Here is a 13,764-nt window from a genome sequence, read left to right on the forward strand (position 1 = left end):
TGTAGAAACATATCAACTTCACTTAAACTTTTAACTAAAACCAAGCAAGAAAGCAGATTGGCCACCTCTGCCTGCCTGGTTTCCAGCCAGCCCACCCATCAAATGGTTGGCAGAAGGTAGCTAGACTCCACAGATCATAAGACTACTCAACTGCCAGTCTGAAGAGAAGTTGTGAAGCCTGGGCTCCCAGGTTTACCAGCTCCAGACTTCCTGGAGGAACAAACTGAATTATTCTGTTTCAAAGCTGTTTGAATCAGAACTTTAAAAGCATGCACTGAAGTGACATGTGAATAACTGGCTTCAATATATTTCGTGTCCTGACTTCAACTTGTAGCTTTGGCAAAGCTGTAATTGTAAGGATCACACAAAAGAGAAAAATTTCGTTGAAAAGTTTTAATTGATGCCAGATCCATCTGTGTTTCTTCCCCAGACACAGTAAAATTTGCAAGCATTTTGCAATTTTTGCCAGCGGACAACATTATCAGCATGACTGTGCCTCACTTATGACAAAGTGACCCAAGTTTAACTAGCATCAACAGGTAGGTACACCACCATTCATATGTTGTGCTCATTTACATAATATTGCATCCAAGTCAATATCTGTTAAAAAATATTCTGTTTTCTGCTGAACAATCAAGTAAAATATAAAGTATAGTTATAGTGCAAGTTACATATTTCAGTCCTATACACAACATCAAAGGATTAAAGGAAATTCTTCCCATGTTTTAATCCAAGTTCTACCACAGATCAGCTACAGCAGCTGGGCCAAGTGATAAACTTACAAGGGAAAGTATTAAAAAAAAAAAAAAAAAATTTTAAATCACTGAAAAAAAAAAAAAAATCTTAAAATAACCAGGCTGCCCAGATGCTTATAGATGACTGATACAGTACTTAAAGTAAAAGGGAGGGAAGGAGGAACGGGGAAAGTAGTAAACCTATAACCAAGCAGCAAGAGTTATATCAGAGGTTAAAATCAGGATTCCACATGTTCTGAAGAAACACAGAAAACTCAAAAGTTGTTGCATGAGAAAAACACAAACACACACACTGCCTCCCTAAAAAGAGGGGATGCATATAGCGAAATGCTATTAACCCTTGTATACAATACATGAGATTATACAATGTTACACAACTTTCTGCATTCTTCCATTACAACACACAGAGGTTGCTGCTTTTGGATTGTTCTCTTTTTCCTCTATAGCAGTGTAGACCTTTTGACTGCATAAGATGAGATGCATTAAATTATGTCCACAACATAATGTTAACTAATCCTGAATGCAACTTTTTTGTTTTTCTGCACAAAGCAATTACCTTTTGGGAATATTCATAAGTACAGAAAAATACTTTTTGGAATTCGTAAGTATAACAATAAAAAATTTAAGAAGATTATCCCTAGTAAACATATAAATGAAGCCATAGTTTACTTTATTTCCTAAAACCTACTGGTCCTTTAGGAAGTTGGGGAGGGGAAAGAAATATGGAACTTGGAGAAGTCATACCTTTTGACAGGCTCTTTTACAAACATGCTTGTATTCTTTAGCTTTGGATTCAGAATGATAGCCTGCACCTATGGTTAAAGAAAAAGTAACATTAGATCAAAATATTACAGTAGCTCTCAAACTATTTTTCATCAGCACTTATAAACCAAGGTCAACTTGAACATTCTGAATTAGATGCATGCATCTGAAAACTTCTTAAAATGAAAAAATTGGACATGTCCAGACATCTCCAAAATTCATTCAAGTATAATCATGCCCCAGGATTATATATAAAAGATTTGATCCATTTTAAAAACACCCATTGGGAGATACCAATTTTTTCCATCCATGGGGAATTTTGAATACAACCGGATATCCTAAAAGTCATAGCTGCATTGGTAATGTGTATAAGCCATACTCCAAAGTTTCTTTTTATCTTTGGTCTGTAAGTTGTTCCTTTCTTATCCCTTCTTCCACTTTTTCAAGCCTCCACTAGATTTTTTTAAACCCCTTACTTCTGCTCAGTCATTGCCATGTCTCAAGACAGGTCACTTTTAGTTTTGTTTGCTCCCCAACTTCTGAAGTTGTGTCTAAGCACTACTTTGTCCTCAGTTCATCATCATTACTCACCTCCACAGTCCAAAAATATTTTAGCAATGACCAGAGCAGGAGCTCTATTATACCAGCAAAAATGGTAACAACAGGATCCATAAATGTGTAAATTTTTAAATATCTGAAGACTAGCAAGTTATTTTTTTTCCCTTCTCTTACTTGTAGCATTTCTCTAGGGTCCCTTGCCACCACAAGTTCCATCCCTGCTTAAACAGTCAGTTTAGCTTAACTGAGGTCTCAACAGAAGGAAATTAAAACAAACAGGATACAACATGAAGAACAGGTTGCTGCATACTGCACAAGTCCATTTGTTCTTGTTCAAGGCAGAACAGCCAGGTCTTTGAACAGGAACTTTGAGCAAGCCCTTCAAAGTTCAGTTTACCTGGGAGATCTTGTTTTGTTTGTTTTCAGAAGACAGCAGTTTTTAGCCCTTCAATCTTGAAGCCTCACCTCAAGCTATAGTCAGGAAATACATGCTAAACATAAATCATCAGCTAGATAACAGCTTAACTGCTGCTCCCCTGCCCCAAGTTTTACCTAGAAAGGTAAGTTAGGACCCTTAATTTCCTTAATGGAAGCAACAGAGCTGGATTGTCACTACTAATGCAGCTGCAAACATTAGCTGCTACAGGTCAGAAGAATCCTAGGTGAAAAAACACCAGGATTTCTTCAGTCCTGAAGTCCACTGGTTCACACATCTCAATTTCACTTCATCACATCTCAAGCTCACTTTCTTTCTTTTCTTATACTTTATTGACATTCAAAGTATACCTTATTGTTAGACCTTCCACAATATATGGATTATGTTTTCCCCCTTGTTCAATGCTATAGTGTGGGGACAAGTTAAATCAGTTAGGATATCAGCCCACACTAAGAGTTTTCCTTAGACAAGATGCTGAGATCACCATTAAAAGCTTCTTTTTCCACAACCTGTGGCATGCTGTCAGGCACAAACGGCATACTTACAGGACAACAATGTAGTGCAGCAACTGCAGCATTTCCAGTCTTATCCCCAGAGCCCTCTCATCTTTAAAATGTATCCCTTGTAAACATTAAGATTGCAAGATTTGGATCAGAGAAGTTTCCAAAGGCTAATGTGGGCTACTGACAAGTAGGACTGATGCTGATGTAAAGCCCACCATGTATTAGGTACAGAAGACTAAGCTCTGGGGTGACCCATCTGCAAAAGTCTGCAAAGCGGGATCACAACCCCAGGAAACAGTCTTGCCATCTTGAAATAGGGTACTGTGTAGGCAGTTTGGAAGAATGAGTTGCTGTTTTGGAACTGGGTAATAGGTAGGCCATTAGCACAAAACTAAAAAATAGCAAAGGAAGGGAGACAGAGAGAAAATTGCTCATATACTGATATATAGTCTTGTGCACTCAGGCTGAGATCAACAGAAGTATTTAGGAGGCTAACTCCCATTGATTTCTACAAGTACTGTGACTCTCTCACAGCCCAGAACCAGCCCTAGACATGCAAATCATGCAACTGCACAGGTATTTGGGCCTAAGATAGAAAATATCATGAATAAGCTCTAACTAGCTAACCAGAAATTCTGCCCGCTCAGCAACATACAGACTACCCTAAAAAACACAAATTAGGCACCTCTAGTTTTCTCCAATCCCATCTTAATTTGGATGCAGCAAAAAAAGAAGGGAAGGGTAGGAATGGAGGAAAAAACAAGGAGCAGCTGCACTAACGCTGAAACACTAGTAAGTCACATATTTTCATACTTAAGAGTAAATGAAGAGATTGGCTTGAGTCAGCAAGAAGTCACTATACAAGTCTCTTGGTCCTAAACAAAGCCAGGGAAGTCTGAGCCAAAAGAGAACCATCTACCTGTTTATAACTAACAGGGAGGATAAGATGCAAGCAAGATGCATTTTAATTGTTTTCTATCATTTCCTGCCCCGGGTTAGGTTGCAGCTCACTGAGGCCTGAGGAAATAACAATTTTTCAGTAGAAGTTAAACTCACAAAAAAAAGTATTGAGTTATCAAAGACTGGGCAAAACAAACTCACAAGACCTAAAGTGACCTGCCACCAACAGGGTAGAAAGGGAAGGAGGATCTGGAGAACTACAGACCAGTCAGCCTCACCTTAGTTCCTGTAAAAATCATGGAGCAGGTCATCAAGGAATTCATTTCTAAGCATTCGGAGAAGGTGATTAGGAACAATTAGCATGGATTCACCAATGGCAAGTCATGTCTGACCAACCTGATTGCTTGATTGCCTTTTATAATGAGATGATTGGCTCTGTGGATGAAGGACGTGATATAGCTCAACTTTAGCAAGGCTTTTGACACAGACTCGCACAACATTCTCACAAACTAAAGAAGTATGCACTGGATGAATGGATTGGAAAATGGATAGAAAACTGGCTGGATCATTGGGCTCAAAGGGTAGTAATCAATTGATTCATGTCTAGTCGGTAGCCAGCATCAAGCAGAGTGCCCCAGGGGTCAGTCCTGGGGCCAGTTTTGTTCAATATCTTCATCAACAACCCAGAAGGTAGGATGGAGTGTACCCTCAACAACTTTGCAGATTAAACCAAGCTAGGGGCAGTAGATGTGCTGGAGAGTAGGGTTAGGATTCAGAGAGACCTCAATACATTGGAGGACTGGACCAAAAGAAATCTGATGAAGTTCAATAAGGAAAAGTGCAAAGTCCTGCACTTACAATGGAACAACCTTATGCACCAATACAGAGTGGGAGCTGACTAGCTAAGCAGCAGCTCTGCATAAAAAGACCTGGGGGGTTACAGTGGACAATAAGCGGAATATGAGCCAACAGTGTGCCTTTGTTGCCAAGAAGGCTAACAGCATATTGGGCTGCATTGCAGGAGTGCTGCCAACAGACTGAAGGAAGTGATTATTCCTCTCTATTTGGCACTGGTGAGGCCACATCTGGAGTACTGTGTCCAAATTTGGGCCCCCAACTATAGAAAGGATGTGGACCAGTTGGAGACAGTCCAGAGAACAACAAAAATTATTAGAAGGCTGGAGCACATGACTTACGAGGAGAAGCCACGGGGCTTATTTAGCCTGGAGATAGGAAGACTGAGGAAGAATTTAACAGCAGCCTTCAATTACCTGAAGGGTGGTTCCAAAGAGGATGAAGATAGACTGTTCTCAGTGGTGGCGGGTGACAGAAAAAGGAACAATGGTTTCAAGTTGCAGCAACAGAAGTTTAGGTTGGATATTATGAAAAACTCTCACTAGGAGAGCGGCAAACCACTGAAACAGGTTACCCAGAGAGGTGACAGAATCTCTATCCTTGGAGGTGTTTAAGACCTGGTTAGACAAAGCCTTGCCTGGGACAATCTAGTTGGGGCGAGTCCTGCTTTGGGCAGGGGGCTGGACTCGATGACCTCCTGAGGTCCCTTCCAATCCTAATTTTCTATGGTTCTATGACATATTACAACAAAGCTGAGTGAGCTGATGGTTAGGAGTGTTTTTTAAAAGAATCAAGTAAAATCTGAAACTTTTTCTCCTTGGAGAAATCTAGCTGGAGGATCTCTCCTATACAGGGACCCTAAAGTCAAACAGTGACCTTTGTGTATACCCCCAACGCTTCCCAATTACTAGAAACTGCTATACAATTTACATTTTACAACCTAGTTTCTTTGATTACTGAAGAAAAGTTCTGTTCATTAGAGTATCTGTGAACTTCCAAAAGTTATCTTAATGTTGGGTCTAAACAGTAAGTATCCAAGATGTTCCAACCAGTGTACTTACCAAATAGGTTCTCTACAACAAGATATAAAATATTTGTTGTCCAGAATTCAAACCAATTCATAAATTTAGCTAGCTCCATATCTTATTATGGAATTAAAACTGGCATCCTGCAGATGCATGCTGCTCTTCTGTTCCAGCTGTATCAAACTTGGGATGCCTTACCTGCATGTACAAGTACAAAACCCACTCGTTTCCCTCTTTGGGTTTGCTTTGTTTCATGTTCTTTGACGATCACCTTTACAGCTGTAATCTGAGATGAGTTGGAAGGTAACACTTCTATTGAACTCATCCCCTTCTCCATCATCATACTTCGGGATCACCATCTTCTATTCGAAAGAGAGCATGCTTCCTTCCGTAAGTAAACTCTGCAGAGGATTTATCCTAAAAGCAAGCCACATGCAAAATTTAGGCACTGCTTTCCATTGGCCATAAATTATGAAAAAGGATGTCACAAAAACAATAGCAGATCTAAAATTAAAGTTAGGGTCAGTTTTTGTCCACTGAGAACAGGGGCTCAAAAAGTTTCTTTGCCAGCTTACAATATATAATGCGAGTAACTATGGACCTCCCCAAGTAATTTTATTATACTGCAATTTAGAAGCAGGGACACTTAGGTTTACTTTGAGTCCAACAATCTTGCTGGCCTTTTTAAGGATTTGAGCTCTAAAGTTTAGCTCTACTGAGAAGTTTAGCCAAAGTAAAATATTTTTTTCTTTGATAACACCCATTTAATTCTCTTCCTTATGCTCAACATATCTTTACTAAACTGATGCACTAGTATATCAGCCTTTATTTTTCAAAAAGGCATTTTTCTAGCAAGTACAGCTGTACAGAAAGTATAAAAAAAATACAAGTAACAAAATGGTGATTCTCTCTAGGACAGAGACTAAATAGTAGGAACTATTAAATAGCTTGACTTTATTTCCTTGCTTTGAGGGATATTATTTATCTGTTGAGGAAATTTTTTTGAAAACAAAATTTAATTCGTTACCGTTATTTTGTACATACATACTTCTGTTTAGAGAGATATACATTAAACATGTTGTGAACAGGCAGTCTAGCAACCTCTTAAGTTATGAACATTCAGTGCATGTGTAAAGACATTTATGGAGCTTATTTTACTATATATTAACACAAAAGATGGAGATCCAGTTCTACTACATGGCTTGTTCTTGGGAGCTGGCACTTAAAAGACACCACAATCAATTCCTTTTCCTCAAATATTATCCTTGGATACCCTCCTTGAAATAACTCCCAGCTCTCATCAGGACAGAGAGTTTTTCAAACGACAAGACAATAAAAACAAGGTTTCTCTGATGAATTATAGAAGCTACTACAGTCAACAGTGAACATCCACTCTAACTTGAGATAATCTGGAAGGATCTCATTTTGTTTATTTATTCATCTCCTGAAGTAGCAAAAAACTTCCCTGGGTTTTTTTTTCACATTCTTTCTATAATAAGGCCAAGTTTTCCAGGCACATGGTATATACTGTACAAGCTCCTTTTGACAACTCAAAGTACAACAGAAAGTAGTTTTCCCTGAAGGCAAGAGCCAAATAGCAGAGTTACCTAATAGTTGTAGGCTTGCATCTGAAAAATACCAAATACATTAGACCAGGTTGCAATATTTCTATCAATTTTGTTTGTATAGCAGAGAGCTATAACCAAAAAACACTCTCAAAGTACCAAGGCAATTTTGACACAAGCAACTCAGTTGAACCTACAGCTTTAGCCCAAGAATGGCAAGACCATACAGCTCAATAAAAACTAGAAACGATACAGGTTATACCAACTACTTGCAGCCTAAAATACCACTGAAGTGAAAAAGTATTAGAATGAGACATTTAGATACAGGGGAAGGGGAAGAAAAAGAAAATAGCTGTATCTGGGGAAGAACAAGAAAATAGCTGTATCCAAACATTAGGAAAGTGCTTTATAAAATCTAGAACAAATCTTCAAATCTGGAACAAAAATATGAGGCATAACTTTACCCCTAGAAATACAGCAGACCAGAACACTAAAGAAAATTAAGTCTCCATGTTCATTCAATTCTCAACCTCTTAGCTAACAATCAAAATATCATTAGCAATGGTTTTATGATATGGACACTTATCTGGTACCACCAACTCAGAATGAGCGGGCTCATACAGGCAGTTAACCACTTGGGAAGTCTAAATTATTAGAAACACTGGAGTTGTTATTACCAATCCTGTAAGGGACCAATTCCTACATCTCATTGTAAGCCATGATGTGCAACACAGCAAGCGTGCATCCTTAGCAACACTCTGTGTGTCAGATTTTGAAGCCAAAAGAAGCCATTAGATCTAATCTGAAGAGAAAGTACTTGGATGCAATATTTTCACTTGAAGACAGGAACATTTTCAAGAACTTCTAGGTGATTTCAGAGTCCAAATGTCATTGATTTTCAACAAGAACTGGACACAAGTTTTACTCAGATTACTAGGTTATTATTGATATGATGTCCTAGATTTAGCTTCAAAACATCATCATGTTAAACATATTTAGAAGAATATGTGAACATTAGATTTCATAGACATTAGGGCTGGAAGGGACCTCGGCAAATCCAGTCCAGCCCCCACCCAAAGGGCAGAAAGTCAGCTAGGGTCATAGGATCCCAGCAAGATAAACATCCAATTTATTCTTGAAGGTGTTCAATGTAGGTGCTTGAACCACCTCCAGCTGCAGGCTATTTCAGACCTTGGGGGCTCGGACAATAAAGAAATTCTTCCATACGTCCAGCCTGAAACGGTCTTGCAGGAGTTTTTAACCGTTCAACCTCATCATCCCTTGGGCGCTCTGGTGAACAAACATTCCCCCAGGTAACTGGTGGCTACTTTTATTACATTAAAGAAGGGCTCCAACTTCTCAGCAGTCAGGGGCCTCCTCAATGCAGACCACAGGCTACCCCCAGGCTGAGCAATGAATGGGTTGCCTCATGCACACTCCCCCCACCCCATGGGCTTCACTGCACTTCCCCCACCACATGGGCTCCCTCGCACTCTCCCTGCCCACCAGCCATATTGGGCTTTTCTGAACCCCCCCCACAATGCACCCAACCCCCAAAACCTGGGTTTCCCTGCATCCCCCCACACCACTACATGCTCTCTCCACTGCATGGGCCTATACCCCACTGTCCCATAGTCTCTCCCACCCCCCTGCCTCCTACTGTGTGGGGTTCCCATGCTCTCCCATCTAGGGAAGCCACCTGGCAGTCCTGGTGCTGGGCAAACTCCCTGCCTCATGGGGCCACCCGGATCCTAGCATCTCAGGCCCTGCAGGGACTTGCCAACGCACCCACAGCGGTCTGGACAAGAAGTGCAACCAGAAGAGGGAAAAGCCCAAAGGCTCTGGAGGCAGCAGCTGGAGCACTGGAGGGAGCAGCACTTGTGCGTTCAGGGCGGCTCCTGAGATGCACAGCACCAGAGGCTGTGCTGCGTTTGGGCACAAGGACTGCTCCTGTCCTGTTGGGAGACAACCCTCAACTCCCCGTGCCCCGCTAGCGGGGCCTCCACCCCGAGGGCATTGGCAGCTCCCTCCCCAACCGCCCGCGCGGGTCCAGCGATGTCAATGCGCGTGACGTCACCGCAGTGACGTCAGCATCAGAACGTCAAGCTAAACGAAGAGGGAGAAGAGAAAAGGGCAGGGTGCGAGGGGACCACGTGCCCGGGAGAGGGCAGCGCCGCACCCCAACCGCCCCTGGGGCCGTCCACGCGGCAGCGCTATGGTAACGGCGTCGCGGCAGGGAGCGGTGACAGCACCGCGGTGACGTAAACACCGCTCCCCTCCCGGCCCCACCCTCACTGCGCCCCCGGTGGGGCTGGGCCAGGCCAGGCTGGGCACGCGCCGCTCACCTTCCGCGCCCGCCGGCCGCGCGCGCCCCCAGAACCGCCAGCCAGCCGGTTGCCTCGGTGAGAGCGCGGCGTCCCGCCCCCCCAGGCAGCGCCCATTGGCCGGTGCCGCGGCACGTGACCGGAAGTAGCCGGGCGCGGCGCGGCTCGAGCGCGAAGCGCGGCGGGAGCGGGCAGGTCGCGCTGGGGGTAAAGGGGCCGGCGCGGCGCGGCGCGGTGCTGCGCGCGCGGCCGCGTGACGTAGGGCGTTTCCCCCTCCCCCTCCTCCTCGCCGCGCGCGGTCGTTGGGGTTCCGTGGGACCGCGCACACACGCCCCTCCCCCACCCCTCGGTCACACCCGAGCCCCATGAAGGAGCTGGCGCTGGGGAGGGAGACAGGCATCCAATCAGCGACGGGCCTGGGAGCGCTCGGGGCAGGGCCCACGACCCCCTGGGCGAACCCAGCCAGCCTGGGAGCCAGCAGCTGCCTCACCCGCCCCCTCGACGTGACGTCACTGCTATTACGTCATTGTCACCCCAAGCACCCACTCAAGGGCCTACCCTGCTTGTATGGGAGCCCAAGGCCTAGATGAGACTTGAGGCAAAGCCTGGGGCTTTCTGTTTCTCAGGCTGGCTTGGATCACCTGTTCCCAGGGCAGGGAGACCTGCAGGTGAGAGGAGGGCAGGGCCCCCCATGCATCGCAGGGGTCCTTTCCAGAGCTCCGGCTGAGGAACTGGCACTGCTGTCGGCACCTGGAAACCGGGGGAGCTGTGCAGGATGTGAGGCCGTAGGGATGGCACTGCTCCAGCCTGCCCTCTTTAGGAGGGAACACATGTTCATGGCTTGGGTCTGCCAGCACTTTGCTAGTGGCCAGTTTTAGCCTCTGGCTCCTCATGGTCTCCTCCAGCTGTACAAACACCCTTGCGTCCCTATGCCGACTGCAGGCAGCCAACTGAGCGCTCCTTCCTTGTCCTGCTTGACTGGCTGCAGCGTGGCTTTTTCCTTGCTGCCTCTAGGCGATCCTGGTCGAAGCCATACGTTGCTGGCAAACTTGCTGTGCACTTTCACTGCATTTTCAGAAGCATGAGGTGCCTGCACAGCAAGCAGTTGGTTTTCCATGGAGACGATTCCTTCACAGGTGAACATGCCTGACCGAAGCGCAATGGATGTTGGATGGATGTCATGAGTGGAGGGGAAAGCTGCTTACAAGATAGTGCCTCGAACACTGAGCAAACTCTTCCTAAAAACATGTGTTTGGTTCCCAGATGAGTGTGTAGATTGCTGTTCTGTTCCCAGATGAGCAAGCCTACGTTTTCAGCTGACATTCATATTAATCAAAAGAGGCCGTTTGTTCATCTTCTATATTGTGGTGGTGGAGATAAGATACAGCACCTTGTGTAACAAAACATGTTCAGTATCTTTAGTCTAAGGTAGGGCTGTCCAGCTTCTCAGCCCTTGGGGGCCGCACCTGTACACCAGTTAAGCCACAGGCATGAGCTCAAATTTTACCCTGCTGCAGAGTAATTTCACCCCCACTCCCGCCGTTGTAACACCTGCCTTTACAGGCAGCCCCCCTGCAACGTTGTGCTGCACAGTGATCCTCCATGCACCACTGTACTCAGCCCACAAAGTTCCCTCTCCACTTTCTCTCAGGGTCACATTTACAGTCCCATGATGTCTGCTTGGCTTTCCAGCTGTTTTTCTCCCTTTTTCCCTGGAGCTCAGAAAAGCAAGAGTTGTGCTAGAATTACATTCTGTCCAGACTAATTTGAATTTGGGTAGTGATAATTAACCCAGGTTGAGTTTGACATTAGCACAGCTAGTACTTCCAGCACCTGAACTAGCTTATTCAGACCTAGCTCCAACATCTGCACAGCATTGCATGTAGACATACTCTTACGCATAGAGCTGTACATGCATCTCTCTCACGGAGGCCAGCTCCCTCTTCCTCACTAGAATCTGCTTCTGATGGATTGCTATGGGGAAAGCAGCAAACATTTTAACCTCCTGAAGAGTCATTGGCCTCTATTGGCTGACCTTAATCTGCAAGACTTTATCCAACTGAGCACCTATAAACTGGTCCCCTGGGATTCCTTATTAATATTCTTGTACTTCAGAAATGCAAAATTATCCTCAGTTCCCCTGCCTGCTCAAGGAAAACCTAGTCTTTTCTTCTTTCCAGCTATTAACTACCCTAGCTAGCTCAAATTGAGGGCTGACTCCATATTCACCATCTTAACCATGTTGTATTGAACCGCATAAACCTTCCCTTTTTTTTTGCATTGAGTTGGACAATCCCACCTCTCCTGTCTGGGGGTCAGTGGGTTACAGCTGGGTTAGAAAACTGTTGTCAGTGCTTACTCTTACCCAAGTTCTTTCCAACTACCTAAATTCTATGTGCAGGTGGTTGACTTGTGCTGTTGTTCATAACTCCCTGGTTTTATTTGCCAAGATGATATTGGCTTGTTAGTTCCATCCTTTCTGTAAGCTCCTGTCTTTTACCAAGTATTAAGTTGGCCAAAGATTTTATGGTTTCACTCTGGGAAACTCCCCTGAGTCTAGACTAGAATCTTGCCACTCTAGACTGAGAGCATTGTAGAACACTAGAAGTGTTGCCCCAGGAAACAAAGAAAATCCCACCTCATAGATTGCATAGAAGTTAGGGTTGGAAGGGACCTATTAGATCCTCAAATCCAACCTCCTGCCCTGGGCAGAAAAGAGTGCTGGAGTCAAATGACTTCAGCCAGGTGTTTGTCCAGTCTCCTCTTAAATACCTCAAAGGAAGGGCATAGCACCACCTCCCCTAGAAGTGTATTCCATATGTTGACAACCCTCACTGTAAAGAAATTTTCCCTGCTGTCTCATCTAAATTTGCTTTCCTTCAGTTTGTGGCTATTGTTTCTATAAAAGTGGGCTTGTGCAGGATTTGAACCCAGGACCTCTCACACCCTAAGTGAACATCAGACCCCCAGACCATCAAAACCAGCACTCTGATTATCCTCTATTCTGTCAAACAGGCTAACACCTTTGGGTTGGTGGAATACCAACATGAAGTAATCATTCAGGAGTTTGTTTTTGTCCTGAGTGTCAGTTATCAGCCATCCCATTTCATTCATCAGGGACCCTATGCTTCCCTTAAAATGAGCATCTTTGTCAAGGACTACCTTCAGCTGCTAAGGTATGCAAAATATTCACCTGTACCACCTGCATTGGCTGGGAATTGAACCCAGGTCTCCTACATGGCAAGCAGGAATTCTACCATTGAACCACCAATGCTTGATACTACCTGCTACAAATAATTCTTTGTCCCATTCCAGGAAGTTTCTAAACATTGCTTTTATTTATTTTTGGGATGTCTTCAGCTCATATTATTTCTGTGAGGCCTACAGTTGTTTCTGTTTTTGTTGCGCTTCCTTTTGGGCATCTTTGATGTGACCCATATTTGCAACGGTAACTCCACACTACTTCTGCTCTTTTGTCTCTAAAAGCAGCTCCTTCTCAGACTTGTGAATGAATGTCAGCTGTCCACTCCAGCTTTTCAGCATACTCCCTTTTGCTCTCTTGCCTCCTACACCTTGATGTAATTGTTATAGCACATAGGGACCCTGTCCCAGTCTTGGAGTCATCATGACAATGCTGTCCACAGACTCACTTCACTTGCTTTCCCAGACCCTTGTCACCAGATCCTCAGTTTACTGACAAAAGTACTTTACTCAGTGCCTCTGTTCATGCTCTGCTGGCAGTGAACTTGCCCTTTTTGTACAAATCCTGGCCCTACCAGCCCTAATCACCCTAAGCACCAATTGTGGCCCTCTTGGCCCTAATCTTGACCTCCAGCATCCCCCATAGCCACACCTATGCCTCACAGATCTTAACTGTAATTCAGTTTAGCTACTTAGACATCACCCTCTCAGCCTCAGTCCCCTTACTGTCTCTGCCCTCTGGGCTCCTGGCCTTTGCATGACTCAAGCACAAAGTGCTCCTCAGACACAACCCCCACCCCGAAATGGCCTCCACACCACCCCTGCAATCTGGTCCTCCAGTTAAACTACAATCATAAACCCATCCACGTATAACATAAGC

At 44.3% G+C, this 13,764-nt stretch overlaps 1 protein-coding gene and 1 non-coding gene across 3 annotated transcripts in view; both read right to left on the minus strand.

Annotated features, from left to right (window-relative positions):
• TASP1 (taspase 1) overlaps positions 1–9,787 on the minus strand; it is a 170,645-nt gene extending 160,858 nt beyond the window's left edge. For both annotated transcript variants that reach the window (XM_019549122.1, XM_019549121.1), the window contains exons 1-3: positions 9,705–9,787; positions 5,993–6,211; positions 1,500–1,567 (exon numbers count right to left, since the gene is read on the minus strand). In XM_019549122.1, coding sequence (XP_019404667.1) covers positions 1,500–1,567; positions 5,993–6,137 — 213 coding nt within the window. In that variant the 5' untranslated portion in view covers positions 6,138–6,211; positions 9,705–9,787. The remainder of the gene's footprint in view (positions 1–1,499; positions 1,568–5,992; positions 6,212–9,704) is intronic.
• Positions 9,788–12,886: 3,099 nt separating this feature from the next.
• TRNAG-GCC lies at positions 12,887–12,957 on the minus strand. Its single transcript has one exon. It is a non-coding gene; the product is annotated as a tRNA-Gly (tRNA).
• Between the last annotated feature and the right edge of the window lie 807 nt (positions 12,958–13,764).

Source organism: Crocodylus porosus, unplaced genomic scaffold (assembly GCF_001723895.1).
Source record: "Crocodylus porosus isolate Cpor-Errol unplaced genomic scaffold, CroPor_comp1, whole genome shotgun sequence".
Taxonomy (NCBI): Eukaryota; Metazoa; Chordata; order Crocodylia; family Crocodylidae; genus Crocodylus; species Crocodylus porosus.